At 43.8% G+C, this 18,651-nt stretch overlaps 1 protein-coding gene across 16 annotated transcripts in view; it reads left to right on the top strand.

Moving 5' to 3' along the window:
- Positions 1-18,651, top strand: part of GRID1 (glutamate ionotropic receptor delta type subunit 1) — a 1,034,570-nt gene that overhangs the window by 922,812 nt on the left and 93,107 nt on the right. For 15 of the 16 annotated variants that reach the window (XR_008318672.1, XM_053305300.1, XM_053305301.1 and 12 more), the window contains 2 exons: positions 13,195-13,296; positions 15,621-15,818. Coding sequence is in view for 15 of the 16 variants with exons in the window: in XM_053305300.1 (XP_053161275.1) it covers positions 13,195-13,296; positions 15,621-15,818 (300 nt within the window). In the remaining variant the exon portion in view is untranslated. The remainder of the gene's footprint in view (positions 1-13,194; positions 13,297-15,620; positions 15,819-18,651) is intronic. The other variant, XM_053305288.1, reaches the window with a different exon arrangement.

The following is an 18,651-nucleotide window of genomic DNA, read 5'->3' on the forward strand; positions in this document are numbered from 1 at the left end:
CTTAAAAATAAACCCCACTGAGTTCAATGGGACTTACATACAGGCAGATCTTTATAGGATATCAACTTCAGTTGGGCATTATTTCCACTTTGGAAATTAATTGTCCATTATAATCAGTATGAGAAACTAGCAAGCCATCTATCTAGTCAAACCTTCAAGGATGTTACAATTTTGTTTTTCTTTACATCTAAAATAGATAAATATGAACTGCTGTTTTGTCCTGTATTCCCTTAAAAATCTTCTCTGTGACCAACATTCAAACTAAGAGCTGCATCTCCTTGTCTATGAATAGGAATGCATCTCCTTGTCTATGGATAGGAGAAATAATATTTGGTAATCTACCTCTTCTGCTCTGCCTCCTGAAAATATATCCTCCAACCCTCAGAGAACCAGTTTTGGGAAGCATAGGCAGGTTCAAAAAGAGGGGGGGGGGTCTGGTGAAAATCACCCCTTTCATTTGTGCATGACTTCTGCTGTGTGTGTATGTGTGCACGCGCACATACACACCTCGTACTGGAAGCATAAATAACTGCAAACTGTACAAGTGACTATCTGAATAACACTCACCTTTAAAATGATCTTGTTTACTTGTCTGAAGTTTCTTTTCCATCCTCAAGAATATGATTTTAACACTTTTATTCTAGTGAAATAGGATCATCCTCATATGAACAATGAAGAAAAAAAATATTTTGAAATATTAGCGAGGGCACCTGACTTTCAGAGCCAGGAATCAGTCAGATATCGTTTGGCCTCAGCATCCTATCTCACTATCTTGGAGGTGCCCCCACTTAGGAGAGTTTTTACCCTGGCAAGATGCAATGCCCTGCCTTCAGCCCTCTTAGAGGGCAGATATAGAGGGACTCCCTATGGGGAGAGTCTCTGCCCATGTGGGGAGGGTCAAGTGGAAACAGTCACCCATGTGCTATTGGAATGTTTGTTCTATAGAGACCTGTGTCAGGATCTCATTTACCCTTTGATGGCTAAATGCCCTGATCTTGATTCTCCTCAGATGATTGGCAGGCTGTTGGAAGGAAGTAGTTCCAGTACCACCAGACAGGTAGCTAAATGTTGTAGCACAGCCCTTCATTTGCATAAGAGCTTAATAATGGGAAAATAGGTGATGGATTTAAGGCCAGAGCAACGTTTGTAGCTACAGTGTGGCTAACTGCAGGTGGGCAGGCAGGTATTGGGATCACTTGTATATCATCAGTCAATCTAACAACTAAATTTTCCCAAGCTCCTGAATTGTTTAACCCTTCTCAGATTCAGGAGTCAGGAAGGCAACTGTTTGAGTTTTGATTTGTGTGTAATAGTCTTATAAGTATCAAATATTGCTGTCTCCTTTTATTCTTAGTTATGTATTTTTAGTGGTACTTTCAGTACCTTGATCTATGTTCAGGAGGACTTTTTAAAATTTATTTGGTTTTATTGTTAGTAGTAGAAGTATGATTGTCTTCGCCATTTGTTTTAATCTCATGCTGGTTGCTGACCGAAATAAAGAGAGAGAGAGAGAAAATATTTTGAAATATCCAATATTTCACATAGATTTACCTGTATAACAATCTACTTGACATAAAATGTAGTGGCGTTCAGCTTGATGTGATACACTCTGTCCTACGGACTTTCATAAGAATATAATCTATACAGACTGGCAACTTGCAATGAATGATGGTCCATCTAAGAGGTTCTTGTGCAATTTTAGAGGTAGCGATTGATGGAACCTGATGGTATGGTGGGTGAGAAAGGGATCCCGTTCTTCTATTGGTCATCTGTTCTTTTACACAAATGGGCTATGCGCCTGCGCAGAGACCTTGTTGGAATCTAACAAGTGTGATTTCTCCTGCTTTGGGCAGGAACTCCACCCCCAGCCTCTATATGCGGCTGCGCCACTCCTCATCCCCTCAGTCTTTCTTCATCTGCGCTTCAGCAAACATCGCGGAGTCTTCTGCTCAGCAACGAGTAGGATCAAAGATATCACTTGTTTTTTCTCCCTGCTTCCCTTTCCTAACCTCTTAAATTATTTCTTTAATTTTCATATAGTTGTGTTTTTTATTTGGCGTTTCTATTTTATCGGGTTTCTCCTTTCTGGAGATCCGATCCCGGCCAGGATGGAGCATGGTGGCCTGCCAGCTTTCTACGTGTATGCCGTGCACAAAGAACTTTAAGAAGTGTCTCCACTGCAGATTGAAGATCCCTTCCCATGATACACACACTGAGTACCTCTTGTGCTTGGGGGAATTCCACATTGTTGAGACCTGTCCACACTGTCAGAAGTTTACAAAACAGGCTCACAGAAATAGGGCTTCTCGCTTGCATGCAGCCCTGTGTGATCTGGCTCTCCGTTCATCGGAAGCCTTGTCATTAAAACAGTCCTTGAAAATGGCTGCATCAATACCATCAGACCGTGCGGCGTCTGGTTCTGTGGAGACCGAAAACCAAGCCCCGGTACCGGTATCGACACCATCGAATGCTTGGCCTTCGATGGATTCGAGTGAAAGGGTGCAATCAGAGGAGATCCCTTCATATCAGCCTCAGGCTGCACCAAGGACCTCCCCAAACTCTTTGGGATCAGCTTCGAAGAAGAAGCTGAAATTACATAGACAACTGCCAGCTGGTCAGCATCTCCCTTCAACTCCCAAAAAGAAGAAAGAGGAAGATGTCTTAATATCGGAAGCTCCAGTGCCTAAGAAAACCAAGACGGCCTTGGATCATCCAGCGCAAAAGTCATTGGTATTGATGCGACCTGGTTCACCCATAGCAGCAGAGTCATTCAATGTGCCCAACAAACGGATGCGGTCCAGCAGAGTATTGGTTGTGATGGATGAGCTGGCATATGCTTTGTCTGAAGAAGAGGTCATTCAAGCCTGAAGAAGGTGATTCATGGTTGCCTAGACAAAGGTTGCCCCCTAGGCGGCAGCGAGAAGATAGCTCCTCATCTTATCAACAGGCTCTTCGCTGGGAAAATCGATATCTATATCGAGTACTTGAGTATCAATCCCCCTTATTGGAAGCTGAGTCTTCCTACTGATACCAACTGGACAGTAGATTGGACTATTCAGACTATACTCAACCTCGTTATGGGTTCTGCTACCTAGAAGGCTCTGTGTATGGACAGCCTGTGGTAATGAGGGTTTGGCATGAGCCCCCCCCCCACCTTACATTCTGAAGGGTGACCGCATTCCCACTTGCCACATCATTCCCCGCGGGATCGAGCTGACCTAAGTGAACCACTTCTGTTGATAACAGCATTCCAGTGGGATTCTGTACCAGTCCAGGGGTTGCCGATGGATCTTCTGGCTTCGGTACTGGACAATCCCAGTAGCACACCAGACTCCCCTTCGAGTTCAATACCCACGACACAAGACCAGCCAGTGCCTCCAGACCCTGTGTATGAGAGCGATGATAGCTCTCTGGACTATGAGGTTGCATCCATGGGGTTGTCCCCACTCGATATCCATTCTGACTCTAAGCCAGTCTCTCCACTGGAGGATCTCAAACTGTACACGGCCTATGTGGCCCGTATGGCTTTGGCTTTAGGTGTAAACATGGGCAACCAACAGAAAGGTGAGCTGGACACCTTATTCAGCCTGATCGATTCAGAGGCCAAGGTACCAGCCTCCTTGCCCTTAAATCCAGCCTTATTAAAGGTTATGAAACCCCACTGGAAAAAAACCTAATACACTCTCTCAACCCAATAGACATCTAGAGAACTTCTACAGAGTGCAGTTCCAGGATGACATGGCCTTCTTGAAAAATCATCCCATTCCAAATTCAATCGTCGTGGAGGCATCCTTATAGAGGATGAGAGGTCATAGCCAGTTGACACTGAGTGATAAGGAAGGCAAGATATTGTACGCCTTTGGGAGAATACTTTATTCAGCTGCAGCTCTGCACTTGCGTGTGGCTAATAATGAGGCATACAGTATAACACCCAATATAGCCACTTTTCGTGGGAAAAGGTGGGTCCTTTCCTGGATCTCCTCCCGCAAGACAAGAGGGATCCTGCAAGGGCTTTCTTCAAGGAAGCTATTCAAGGTGCTAAACAAGAAATTTATTCAGCCTGACATTCAGCGGAGTGTGCTGCTAAGGTGATGGCCACATATGGCTTGAGAGGGTCTTAGAGGAAACTGGCTACCTTAATTCTTATCAGTTGGGTTTCAGGCCTCGGCATAGCACAGAGACAGCATTGCTCGCTCTGGTAGATGACCTTTTTCGGGACCTTAATGAGGGTAGTGTACCTCTCCTGGTCCTTTTAGATCTCTCAGCGGCTTTTGACACTATCGATCATGCTATCCTCCTTGACCGCCTGCGTGGGTTGGGTATCGGGGGCACTGTCTTACAGTGGTTCCGTTCTTACCTTAGTGGGCGTTAGTCAGTATGCATTGAGGACAGATGCTCTGACCCATGGCCACTCCTTTATGGAATTCCCCAGGGTTCAGTTCTTGCCCCTGTCCTCTTTAACATCTATATGGAGCCGCTGGGTCAGGTCATTTCCCAGTTTGGGATGAGCTTTCATCAATATGCTGATGATACTCAGCTGTATATTGCCATCCCAGACCATTCTGGAGATGCTGTTTCTGTGCTTACTCGATGCCTGGAAGCTGTTAAGGTCTGGATGAATTAAAATAAGCTCAGACCGAATCCCACCAAGACTGAACTACTCTTACTCAGCCCTCGTACCGGCCAACAGCTGGATGTGAACCTTGTTTTAGATGGGGTGGCGCTGCCCCCGAAAGAGCTTGTACGTGACTTGGGGGTCCTTTTGGATTCACACCTCCTGCTTGAACAGCAGGTGGAGGCTGCAGCCAGAAGTGCCTTTGCCCAGTTCCATCTGATTTGTCAATTACGCCCTTACCTTGATCGGCAAGCATTAATGACAGTGACCCATGCCCTTGTTATCTCCCACCTAGATTATTGTAACACCCTCTATCTAGGTTTACCTTTGAGGACGATCAGAAAGCTACAACGGTTCCAGAATGCAGCGGCTCATTTACTTATGGGTGCCAGAAAATATGACAGGGTAACATCTCTCCTGTAGTCATTGCACTGGTTGCCTATTCACTACCGAGTTCAATTTAAGGTCCTGGTTTTGACCTTCAAAGCCTTGCGGGGTTTGGCACCTATTTACCTACAGACCTGCCTCTTCCATCCAGTTACATCCCATCCGGTCAGATCTGGTCAGATGGCCCTTTTGTCGGTCCCCGATTTCTGAGAGGTTCGGAGAGCTAGAACCCGTGAAAGGGCTTTCTCGGTTGCCGCCCCACTTCTCTGGAATTCCCTTCCCCTGCAGATTCGTTTAGCTCCTTCTTTGTCGATTTTAAAATCTTTATTGAAGACTTTTCTTTTTCGCCAGGCTTTTACCCTGTAGTTTGTCTATCTCTCCCCACCCCCCGCTGTTAGTTACTTAAGTTTTATTTAGAATGTAATTTTAATGCTGTCTTGTTTTGCATGTTTTTGTACACCGCCCAGAGTCTTTGGAGTGGGCGGTATATCAAATGTTTTAAATAAATAAGTAAGTAAGTAAGTAAGTAAGTAAGTAAGTGGCTCTCAGGTGCCATGCTTGGCTCCAGTCGTCTGGCCTACACTATGAGGCCCATGCCAGGGTGGAGGACCTGCCCTTTGAGGGCTCTAGCCTCTTCTCTGAACACACTGACGATACGCTCCAGAAAGTCCAGAAGTTGAGGAGCACTGCACGTTCAATGTCATATACCTTGCCAACTTAAAAACCTCATAAAACTGCCAGGTGGTCACCTCATCAGGCACAGAGGGCCCCGGCCCAACATCAGTCACCCTCGGGATGGTCCTTTCAGGTCAACAAGTTCCGACTCAGATACAAGTCAGGAGGCCAGCCCGATAAGCTGGCTTTCCAGAAATAGCGCCTGAGTGTCCCCCAAAAGAAGCAATGACACAGGTTGCTTCGGGACTCGCCTGGCCCCGTTCTCAGTGAGTTGGGACAAAGTGACTACGTACCAATGGGTCCTTACGGTTATATGTTTGGGATACACCCTGGAGTTTTGCGGGCCACATCTGGTGGTTTGTGGTGACTCCTTACACCCCGGAGTTGGATAAGGAGGTTGCCGCTCTCCTGGAAGAGGACACGATCAAGAAAGTTTCTGACTCTGACAGCACTGGGTTCTACTCCCGATATTTCCTTGTGCCAAAGCCAGATGGCAGTCAGTGCCCCATACTAGACCTGAGGGCTCTGAACAGACATTTGGTGTACAAGAGGTTCCGAATGCTTTTGGTACCAACCATCATGACCATCCTGGACAGGAATGTGGATGGTCTCACTGGACGTAAAGGATGTGTATTATCAAGTTTCAATATGGCCTCAACATCGGCACTTCCTGCAGTTCCAGATAGGGGGGATTATTATTAAATTAGATGGGAGGTAATGTATCAATTTTGATTTTTATTGTCGTTATAGTGTCTGTTTTAATTTGGGGTTTGTTCTCTATGGAAATAATTATAATCCTTCTTAATCTGGCTCTTTGATGCATTCTCATCTCCAAAGGGTGACTGCCAACTCTACAGTGATTCCTATTCTTAAGAAAAATGACTTGCAGGCAACAGGTGGACATAGCACAGAGAGATGCTATCAGTGGTAGCCGGTAGGGCAGTCGTCCTATTGATAGGTGGTGGAACCTGCTCACCTGCTTATCTGATGAGTGATAAAACTTGCAGCAGAGAGGATGGAAGAGTTAGAAAGTAACTGCCATCTGATCTAAACTTGGGGAAGAAACACCCCCAAAATCTTCTGTATTCGGGCCGACTTGGACTCCACAGTTTCTGCAGAGTCTATTAAGGTGGTGTCCAGCAATCCCTCTTGCAGTATTAGATTTGATCAGTTTCAATCTGTGATGCCTGATGACGTGGACAAGCTGCTTGGGGTGGTGCGGCCTACCACTTGTTCTCTGGATCCTTGCCCGACTTGGCTGCTTTTATCTAGCAGGGAGATTGTTGAGGATGGCTTAGTTAATATCATTAACTTATTGCTGAGGGAGGGTAGGATGCCTCCTTGTTTGAAGAAGGCAATTATTAGACCACTTCTTAAGAAACCTTCCCTAGATCCCTCAGTGATGGACAGTTATAGGCTGGTCTCCAATCTCCCATGGTTGGGTAAGGTGATTGAGAGAGTGGTTGCTAACCAGCTCCAGGCGGTTTTGGAGGAAACCAATTATCTAGACCCATTTCAAACTGGCTTTAGATCGGGCTATGGGGTTGAGTCTGCCTTGGTCAGCCTGATGGATGACCTTTACTGGGGAATCGACCGAGGGAGTGTGACTCTGTTGGTTCTTTTGGATCTCTCGGCGGCGTTCGATACCATTGACCATGGTATCTTTCTGGATCGCCTGGGGGAATTGGGGATAGGAGGCACTGCTTTGCAGTGGTTCCGCTCCTATCTCTCAGGCAGATTCCAGATGGTGGAGCTTGGTGACAGTTCCTCTTTAAAACGGGAGCTATTATATGGAGTCCCTCAGGGCTCCATTCTGTCACCAATGCTTTTTAATATTTACATGAAACCGCTGGGTGAGGTCATCAGGAGATTTGGTGCAGGGTGTTATCAGTATGCTGATGACACCCCAGTCTATTTCTCCTTATCATCATCATCATCATCATCATCATCATCATCATCATCATCAGGAAATGGCATTCACTCCCTAAATGCCTGCCTACAGGCAATAATGGTTTGGATGAGGGATAACAAATTGAAGCTGAATCCAAGCAAGACGGAGGTGCTCATTGTGGGGGAATGGAATTTAAGGGATGAGTTAGATCTTCCTGTGCTGGATGGGGCTACACTCCCCCAGAAGGAACAGGTATGCAGCTTGGGAGTGCTCTTGGATCCAGACCTCACCATGGAATCTCAGGTGGAGGCTATGGCCAGGAGCGCTTTCTATCAGCTTCGGCTGATTCGACAGCTGTGTCCATTCCTTGAAAAGAATGATCTCAAAACAGTGGTGCATGAGCTGGTAACCTCCAGGCTTGACTAATGCAATGCGCTCTACATGGGGCTGCCTTTGTACATGGTTCGGAAACTTCAGTTAGTTCAAAATGTGGCAGCCAGATTGGTCTCTGGGGTAACCCGGAGAGACCATATTATGCCTGTCTTAAAACAGCTGCACTGGCTGCCAATATGTTTCTGGGCGAAATACAAAGTGCTGGTTATTACCTTTAAAGCTCTGAATGGCTTGGGTCCAGGTTACCTTAGAGAGCGCCTTCTTCGGTATGATCCCCATCGCTCGTTAAGGTCATCTGGAGAGATTTGTCTCCAGTTACCACCGGTACGTCTGGTGGTGACTCGGAACCGGGCATTTTCTGTAGCTGCTCCTGGTCTATGGAATGCACTCCCAGCAGATATCCGGAGTTTATGTTCGCTGTCCGCCTTTAAGAGAGCCCTAAAAACCTATTTATTTGGCCTGGCCTTCCACGGCTTGTGAAGTGTTGTTGTTTTTAAATGTGTTTTAATTGGTTTTAAATAGTTTTAATCATTTTTGAATTGTTTTATATTGTTTTAGCATTGTTTTAATTGTGGGTTTTATGTCTTTTTTTAAAAAGTTGTTGTACTTTTAAAGCCTCTGGATGGGGCGTTTAGAAATGAAATGAAATGAAATGAAATGAAATGAAATGAAATGAAATAAATAAATAAATAAATAAAAATATTTTCTGAAATTTCTCAGGGGAGAATATCCTGAGGAATTTCTACTGAACTTTAGAATATTCTCAGAAATTCTCATGAAGGTCTTTTTCTTCAACAAAGCAGCTGACTTTTCAGAAATAACATCCCCACCTCCAGCATTATCCTCATTCAGGAAAATAAAATAAAGAAAAAACAGTAGTGCCCAGCCACCAATGAGGGGAACAGAAACAACTGAGACTTCTTGAGTTGATGCTTGCTTTCTATAAATGGGCAAAAGAATCACTCTACAAGCTGCAGATATAATCTATTTAATTTTATAACCAAGTTTATGAATAGGTTTATGACAATGCACATGCTCAGGAACTGTTGACATTTCCTGTTCATACAGAGTGGATTGGGCACATGCTCAGTGAACAGTATGGATAATTCTGGCCTCACTGAATGAAGGGAGAGACACAAGAGAGGTTGATGGTGTACTGAATACCTTTTAATGAATCTTCCCCTTGGTTTGTAAAACAAATTTCAGCTGCTCAGGTACCTTTCGAATTGCAAATTAACATTTTCTGTCAGAAATAAATGTATAGACAATGGGGGAATTTATTTCTCTGATCTTGAAAAAATAGTATGTTGTTCATAAACTTGGTTATAAAATTAAATAGATTATATCAGCTACTTGTGCATCCTTTTTTTTTTAAAGGATCAATGAAATCTCAATTCAGTGAGGGTTTCCCCCCCGAAATCTCAATTCAGTAAAGGTTTCCCCCCACTGATTATGTACATTAAGTTATTCTGGTGGACTGATTGCCCTAAAGGAGCCCTCTATGGATATGTGAATTATAATAATAAACTAATATCTATAAATATGTGAATTGTGTGATGACATTTGTGAGGTGGGAATCTGTTAATTGAAGAATAATTCTCCTAAGCATTTGCCTCCCCCACCAGAGCGCTTTCCAGACTAGACCGTACAATGGGGGTCAGGACATATCTCAGGACATATCACTTCCTGCGTCATGATACCTCAGTCCCTATGGGGACACCAGGGTGCAGTTCACATTTCCAATGCCTTGTTGCAAATTTAATCATTGAGATATAGAGCAAGGACGTCATATATCTGGCGTGAAAAAGTCACTGGTTTTTTGGATTGTTAGTTGCTACGAGACTGCTCCCCCTGCTGTTTGCATTCTGAAAGCAACTTGCACAAATGGAAGCATTTTCTGCTTTTCCAGCACTTAGTCTGGAAAGCGCCCAGGTGAAGAATATTTGAAAAAAACAGTGGTTGGAGAATATTCTCTTTCATGTTTAGTTCTGATCCACAGTGCAAAGGGAAGCTTTCTCATGAAAGTAGTTAGCAATATGTGGTAATGGGGAACATTGTTCCTCACGATTTTTATTAGCCTACGTTCCTTAAGAAAAGTAAGCTCATGAGATCACCTGGCACTGTGTTTGTGTCCGTGTGTTAGTCCAAAATGCCTTGTCCAATATGAACCAAATGCCTTATCCAATATGATTGGGTACAGTTGAAGGGACACAATAGGACACTAGAGATGTGCACAAAACCAGTTTGCCCAGTTCGGTTTGAATTCGAACCAGGTTCGAACCAGGAGGGGGTAGTTTGGTTTTGGTTTCGCTCGAACTCCCCTGGTTTGGTTCAAACCTCCAAAAGTGGGTGGGTTGGTAGCTGGCACCCATAGGTACCTACCACCCAAACCCCAAAGCAATTGGACACTCATACAATATTTTATGAATTTTATGAAATGGGATTTTATCCCATTATACCCTATGAGAAAAAATAAAAATAAATTTCAAAAATTCATTAAAAATCGTACGAGTGTCCGATTGCTTTGGGATTTGGGTGGTAGGTACCCATGCGTGCCAGCTACCAACCCACCCACATTTGGAGGTTCAAACCAGTTTGAACCGGTTCAAACTGGTTCGAATCAAACCACCTCCAGTCTGGTTCGAATTTGAACCTGCAGCTCGAACCTGAAGGCTGGTTTGGTTCGAATTTGAACCATCAAACCACCCTGGTTCAAATTCAAACCGGTTCAAGTTCAAACTGGTTCGCACATCCCTATAGGACATCTCAGCAGCATTATCTGTGATGATTTCATCCATCCCAGTTATGGAGGCAGACACACAAACATTTGAGGCACAAGTGGGCTAGCTTGTTAATTGCCTAACCAAATTGAACCAGATTTGCTACAGCTGTAGGGGCACATTAGGACACCTCTATGACTTAGTTTGGAATGATGTCATCCACCCCAATTCAAGATGGTAGATGCATGAACATTTGAGGTGCAAGTGGGCTAATTTGTGAACTGATTTGAACCACCTTTGCTACAGTTTTAGTGAGTGACACCCCAATGGTGTAGTCTGTGATGATGTCACCCACCCCATTTCAAGATGGCAGACGTGAATGTTTGAGGCAGAGGTGGGCTTACTTGTGCAAATGGTAATTATCAATTAAAAGTATAGTGAAAGGAAAGTAGGTAGATTAGTTCTTACCAGAACAACTTGTTTGCATACATGGCAATTTACACGAAGTGAGAGGATTAGTTCTGCCCTTGCCCTGAGGGCTCACAATCTAGAAACAAATGAGACATCAAAAGAAGGAGAGGAGAGTGGAGGCAGGGTAAATGGGGAATGTGTGCACACTTGCTTAGTTGCAGTAGGGTATAGGGACTTAGGTGGGCAACACTTGGATCTGTCAGTCTTCTGGCAGGCATGAAGTCACAGTCTTCTGCAGTATCTGCAGTCAGCAGCAGCAGCAGCATGAGGTCTCTCTTCTTCACGTGGACAACATTAGTCAGTCAATCTCTCTCTCTCTCTCTCTCTCTCTCTCTCTCTCTCTCTCTCTCTCTCTCTCTCTCTCTAGCAGGCAGCAGCACAGGGGCACAATGTTTTTCTCAGGCACACAGGGAGGCAGGCAAGAAGCAATCTTTCTAATTATGGTAGTCATACAGGGTCGTAGCTACAGTTGAACAAGGGGGGACAAATATCCCTGGGCCTCTGAGGGAGGGGGCCCCACTAGCTGGATGACAGCTTGCTCTTTGCTCTCCTCCTGATGACTTTCTGAAGAAAATTGTGTGGGGCAGGGACCCATATGGCTACGGGGCGGAGCAAAATGCAGCAGTGTGTGGGGACTGGAACTTTGCATTACACTGGGTCAGACATACATGTCAGATTAACTTGCCCTGTGTTGGGAATTATCAACACAGTTATGTGTTGGGAGTTATGGTGGTCTACCATAGCAGCAGGGAGCCTCCAAAAGTTTGAATCGTCAATAGGCTCCCTGCTGTCCTCAGAACTCTGTCAAAGATCTGTTATGTCTTACAGCCAAATTCACAGAGTCTGTGCTACTCATCACTTCACAGTGATACTAGGATCTGATCAAGGCTTGGCTCCATCTAAATATCTCAGCATGCTACATCTCTCTCAGGCCATGCCCATGACTGGAGGTGGGGGAAGGTCCCCTTCTGTCCACAGGATTAGCATCCTGTGGACCATTTCATGCAGTAGGGCATTAGACTTGATGGCTTGAGAATTCTCATCTAATATGACAGTCTGGTTCTGGGAACCAGAGTGCTCTCTAGAGATATGTGGTGGTGGTTTCCAATTGCGATCAGTTACCCCAACTAGGTTAATTTTGGAAAATTACTTCTCTTCAGTTTGGTACAAATTTAAACATGGTAACATATATTATTAATTGTTATTATTATTAATAAAATTATAACCTGCCCCTCCAGTACAATACTGCTCGGGGTGGCTCACAACAGTAAAAGTAATATAAAGTTTTAAACAATAATGCTATTGCAGTAGTGTGTAGGATACAAGTAAGATGTGCATTATAGTACAGCATTGCAAAGTTGGATCAAATCAAATCAAAGCTGGATCAAATCAAATCAGTATTGGTAAAATTACTTGTAAAACAGATTATTTGTAAAACAGATAATGTGGGGTTGTCTTTCAATTAATGTACATATTTATGGGAACAAGGAGGAAGAGATGGGAACTTGTTCATTTACATAAAGAGGCAATACAATATGCGGGGAAATGCTTGACTAACAAGCAGGGGGTTGCAGGTTCGAATCCCCACTGGTACTATATCGGGCAGCAGTGAAATAGGAAGATGCTGAAAGGCATCATCTCATATTGTACAGGAAGAGGCAATGGTAAACCCCTCCCGTATCCCACCTAAGAAAACCACAGGGCTCTGTGGGCTCCAGGAGTCGAAATTAACTTGACAGCACACTTTATCTTTACCTTTAAAGCCATATGAAGGTAATCTTCAGCAACTAACATGCTGAGATTATAGTTGTGACAAACTTTAAAAGGATAGGATATGCAACCCAAGTTCTTGTACATTTTTAAAAATCAATTAAAGCTCTGTAACTGTGAACTCAACACTGTTGGATAATAGAACACCTCATTTTTCTGTAGTCTAAGCTTCTTTGTTTTGGAGCACATTTCTCAGCTAACAGCTGTTGAAATCGCACAAACATTAAAAATGTATTCCCCCCTCACACTTCTTGTGTTGTTTTCATTTGCAGTTAGCAACATGGGACTCTGAGAAGGGAATGAACGGCAGCCTGCAGGAACGACGCCTGGGCAGCGACTTACAAGGATTAACACTGAAAGTGGTGACTGTCTTGGTATGACCATGTTTGAGTTGAGGAAGCAACATGCTCAAAAGTGATACTCACTTGTAACTTTTATTTGTCCAAACCCATATTTTACTCTTCTTTATTTAGTTATATTGTGACCTGCTCCCTATGAATGAAGTATCATATATTTGGGGGCTTTGACATAGCTTATTTAGGAACAGAGTCACTCAAACCTGTTTTCTTCCATTTTTGTGACTATCCCACTATGAGATCCAGGTGAAATTAGGTCTTGGGGAAATTGTGTCCCCTGTGTGCAAACATAATTAAAGCAGGATGACCATATGCAAAGGAGGCCAGGATACCACAAGATAATTTCATTGGGTGGTCACCCTATGTCAAAAGTATCCCAGTGTTTCACAAGTATCTTGTGAATATGTCTGGCAGTTGCCTTGGAAGTGTCAACTACTGGGCCATCACACAAATGCCAGCCTTTTTTAAAAAGGGGGGGCACCTTTCATCACTGGACCCTAGACACTTTTACAAACCTAGTTCCAAGGGAAGCTTAGAAAAACCACCAGTAGGTAAAAGAACAGAGGTGGTGTGAATTTACCCAAAGCAGCAGATTTAAAGTGCTTTTGAAGCGTAGGACTGACCTACCCTGGAAGGGGCTTCTTTCTTCTCCTCCTTACTGGGCATGCACACTGTCCTTTCCATCAGGCTAGGGATTCTTTGGCAGAGGTACACCTAGGTAATTTTGGAATCTGGATCGAAAGGCCTTTGGAGCAACCCCCCCTCCCCCCCGCCGCTGCAAATTGATCATCATCCCCCTATTCTTATCCTGTATATTTCTTTCCCCACTCCCCCCGTCTGTCTCTCTAAAGTACCTGGCACAGGTCACAATCACACTCAGCCACTTGGTGCAATGCAGGCTAGCAGCAACCACACCACCCAGGACAGACCAAAGAGGATTGAGGAGCCCCCAGGGGGTGTGGAGGTCCTGGAGTTGGGGCCCCAAGTCCAGGGGTAAGAGTGCCACTGTTCTTTGGAGAGTACTTTCAACCACAACCAAGTTTTCTTGTTTCCTGGACTGACAAAAGCAGGTGGGACTTAAAACTAAAGCTGCAGAGGCCTGTATAGTGTCTCAGATGGCAAAACTGACATGGGCCAGCGGTGTGATTCTGAAATGCTGTGTTTAATACAAGAATACAGAAGCACCTCCCTGCCTCATGCACACCCTGCATCTTTATAGTGGCAGAAGGCATCTTGCCACTCTACAAGAGCAGGGTCATAGCTACAATTGAACAAGGCGGGGACAAATGTCCCTGAACCCCTGAAGGGGCCTGGGCCTTTGCTCTTCCCCTCATGCGTCTCTGAAGAAGGTGGAGGGGGGCATTTTCACTTTTTGTCCCAGGTCCCACTCCAAATTTGCTTCCCCGCTGCTCAGGAGTGCAGATTTTGAACTTCTAAAAGGAAAAGTGAGGGGGGGGAGGCTAGGTGAGTAGCCCACTGCAACACCGAATGGCTACAGTATACTTGCAAAAACAACACCTAACTTAGAACCTATTTGCTATGTTGAACATTGTGACCTCAATATGTTGTTTTCCTTCTTTATCAAATTTGTATGAGCATGCCAGTTGCTTATTTGTAATGTCAAATCCAAGTTGAAAGAGACTGTAGCTGGCAATGTGATGAATGCAAGCCCTTCCACCCCACCCAGCTGCAATTCCTTGTTGTTGGGTTGTTTTTCTTTTTCTTTTTCTCTTCCCCTAGATCAGAGTACATTAGAGTGTCTTGGAGTGCTTCTCAGAGATCTTTAGGACAGTTTCCGTGCCCCCCCCCCATTTGTTATTCTCTTTCTCCCCTCAAGCTGGTAAGGATTATGATTACATCTCCTGTCTGTCCAGGAGGTGAGCTATTTTGTCCTGAGAGGTTGTCAGCACCACTTTGTGAAGATAGCCAAGAGCAACAGCAATAAAAATCAGTAGGGCTGGCATCCCCCTGGCCAATGAGCACATAGTCTATGTCATCTTGAAACCATCACCCTACAGGATCCCCTGTCTCTTTGTAGTTTCCAAAGTGCAGTTCATTAACTCCAAAAGCACCTCAGGGGCTCAGCAATCTTGGATTCATTCTTGGCTAGGTGATAATTATGAATAAGGGAAGAATGAATAACAGATTTCTCACTTTTATCTTAGAAGGTTGTGGGGTTGTTTTTTTCTTGGAAAGATAATACAATGAATCTGAAGGTATAATGCTATGGACCTGACAACATCACAGTTCTAAGTGCCATCGATACGGGGCGTTAGAGCTAGTTGATTAATCATTTTTAAAATCCTATTTAAACAACAGCTTAAACCTTGCTTTATTCTCAGGAAGAACCTTTTGTTATGGTGGCTGAGAATATACTAGGGCAACCCAAGCGCTATAAAGGCTTTTCCATCGACGTCCTTGATGCACTTTCGAAGAATCTGGGCTTCAAGTATGAGATTTATCAGTCTCCGGATGGCAAGTATGGGCAACAGCTACACAACAGCTCCTGGAATGGCATGATTGGAGAACTGATTAACAAGGTATATAGGACAGAAAGAATGTAAAAACTGAAGAAAGCTTGAGATGGAGGAAATTTAAACTTATAAATAGATGAACGCATATACTCCCCCACACACCCTAATCCCCTCCTAGGATTATGGTAATTACTTTAATTCTGGAACTAAGCTTTGGAATGTGGCCTTTTTAATATCAAAAGGTGGACTGTAGAAAGTAGAGATGTGCCAATTGATTTGAGCTCGAAACAGGTCATTATGTGTGTTTTGAGCTCAAAACAAAACACCGTTTGATTGAAGGGCCATTTATTTAATTAAATGTTTTGAACTCGAAACAAAACAGCCCCATTTTGACGCAAAACATTTTGAGTGTTTCAAGTGCCATTTTGAGGCCTGTTTTCCAGGGAGAACTGGTCTACTAATTGGGGTTGGCGGGTATGCTAGTCCTCTGAGGCAGGCCAATGCAATAAGTCCAGGCCAGAGGGCTGGTCTACCCACCACATGAGGTGGGTAGATTTAGCATGTTGGCCCGTCTTGGAGGACTGGTCTATCTGTTGACCCCAATTGGTAGACCAGCTCTTCCCTGAAAAACAGGCCTCAAAATGGCACTTGAAACACTTAAAACCTTTTGAGTTTTTTGAGGTTTTTGTCAAAATAGCTGGCTTTGGCTGCGGTTTTGATGAATTGATTTGAGGATTTTGCAATTTGTTTCAAGCTTGAAAGAAATAGTAAAATCCATTTCATGCACATCCCCAGTAGAAATTAGGGGTGTGCAAAAGACCACTGCAAAATGGTGCTAATGTTACTGAAACACATTGGGCTTCCCTTGAATTCTCAGAACTTTTGCCTGAGGAGAGGAGAAACCGCCACATTTTGCTTCACATCTTATATTAGATGAAATTCTAGAGATGTGTTGAATCATGCACCCATCATATATAGCCATTATTATCAAAACTCTTCTCACTTCCCTTGAAATTTTTCTGATACTTCACCTAAGGAGAAATTGCCAATTTCACTGAGTAACTGGGTTTAGACAATATTTCAGTGGCAACTCTAAAATGAATACTTTGCCAAACAATAATAGATTGAAACTTACCAGTAGTATGCAAATTACATGCACAGAAGAGCAGAATGTGAAGTCTCATTGCATGCTTAATGGAGTCTTTTCTGCTACAGCTTTTTTAAACTGAAAGTTACTCTACCTTGATTTCTGTGTGTGCCATCCATCCAGGGAGGCTGTTCACATGAGCATTCCTACCTAGGCTTGCACAGCCCTAACCAGGTAGGGCTGTTTGTGTGGAATGCCTAGATTTGGGTCAATCCCAGTGCTGCCTCACCTGGTAACCCAAGGTTTCCCACCGGGCTGTTACCTAGGTAGAAGGGTTCAAGTGCACCCTTCTACCTAGGATCCCAGTCATGTGTCTCCTTAGGCTGCCCACAGGTTGAGCAGATGCAGAGCGAAGCACCTAGAATCTCAGCTTGCAGGGTAATCCCCCAGTGTACCACACTCCTTCAATGCACATGGTGCATTGAGGGATATCTGGAGGCCTAGCTGCATTCCCCTGGCCTCCAGAATGCCGTGCTGTTGGGAGCAGCATGGCTCATGTGGGTGTGTGAGCCTCACTGCCCACAGAAGTACTAGGATCATCTGAGGGGAAGGTAAGAGCAATCCTGCCTTCCTCCCACCACACCCTTCCCTACCCTGCTCACAGGTCGAGAGAATGACCTTAAGGTTTGTTTATTTTTTTAAAAAAATAATAATAATAGTAATGCTATTTCATAATGACCAGGTGAGCAGTTTTCCAAAGGTGGAATATGGTTTTGTCTTTTTAAAAGAGACTTTCAAAATGTAGAAAATGGAAAATGCCTCTCGACGTGATTGAGTCACCCAGCTGATTCAGAGGCTCTTGTATTCTCCTGGATTAACTGAATGCTTCTAAAATGATGCAGAACAGATTTCAGTACTGAATCCTCTGGAGTGCAGAAGCTAGAATATATTTTGTAGAAAACATTACTTCTTTTCTGACAGGGGACAAACATTGTCATAGCAATAGAATGAAATCATAGACATTAATATTCAGTGGTGTGGTTATTTCCAAATAGTTTGCTCTTCCACATTATATTTTGCTGTCTGTTATCTTGTGTTTCTGTTGAGGAAAGGTTTAAGATGCAAATGAGAGCACAACACAAGATCAGAAAACAGTTATGGCTATAATGCTTTAATGGGATATTCTCAGTCTTCTCACAATTCAAATATGCACATGTACCCTCACTGATGTGTTTTTGCTCTGAAAAATCACACTGAATCTTCTACAAAATCAGGCTGTTTTATGAGCAATTGGGATACAACACAGTGTTCTTATAATTGGTCTTCCATTTACTGCAAAGCATTTAATGGACACTGTCAACCCATTCTTAACAGCAAAACCACAAGTGGTCTCAGAAATTAAACTGCCCCTCCACCATCTTTCCAACAGTTGTTTCCAAATATTTTTGCAGTTCCCACTCCATTAACACCATTCATCACTACAGCAAAAAGTGAGTCAATACAGACAAGCAACATGCAGGATTTACATTTCACATAACTCTGTTATCTGAAGTAAAAAATCTCAGTGCTTTCTCCTTGATAATCTTTCAACTTTTCAGTGAAATATTTTGGCCCACGTTCAAAGAACTGCCTAATTAATTCTACACATTTAAGGGGACTTTGGCCTTCTGTTTCTCAAATAGCAGCCCTCATATGCCACATGGGAGATGCACATGTCCACACTGGATTGCTGCATCTGTTGCTGAACTTTGGCGGAAAAGACTCCGCTCTCCTCCATAACATTTTTGGAGCAAAACCTAATAATTCTGCCTA

This window comes from Hemicordylus capensis, chromosome 3, assembly GCF_027244095.1.
Source record: "Hemicordylus capensis ecotype Gifberg chromosome 3, rHemCap1.1.pri, whole genome shotgun sequence".
Taxonomy (NCBI): Eukaryota; Metazoa; Chordata; class Lepidosauria; order Squamata; family Cordylidae; genus Hemicordylus; species Hemicordylus capensis.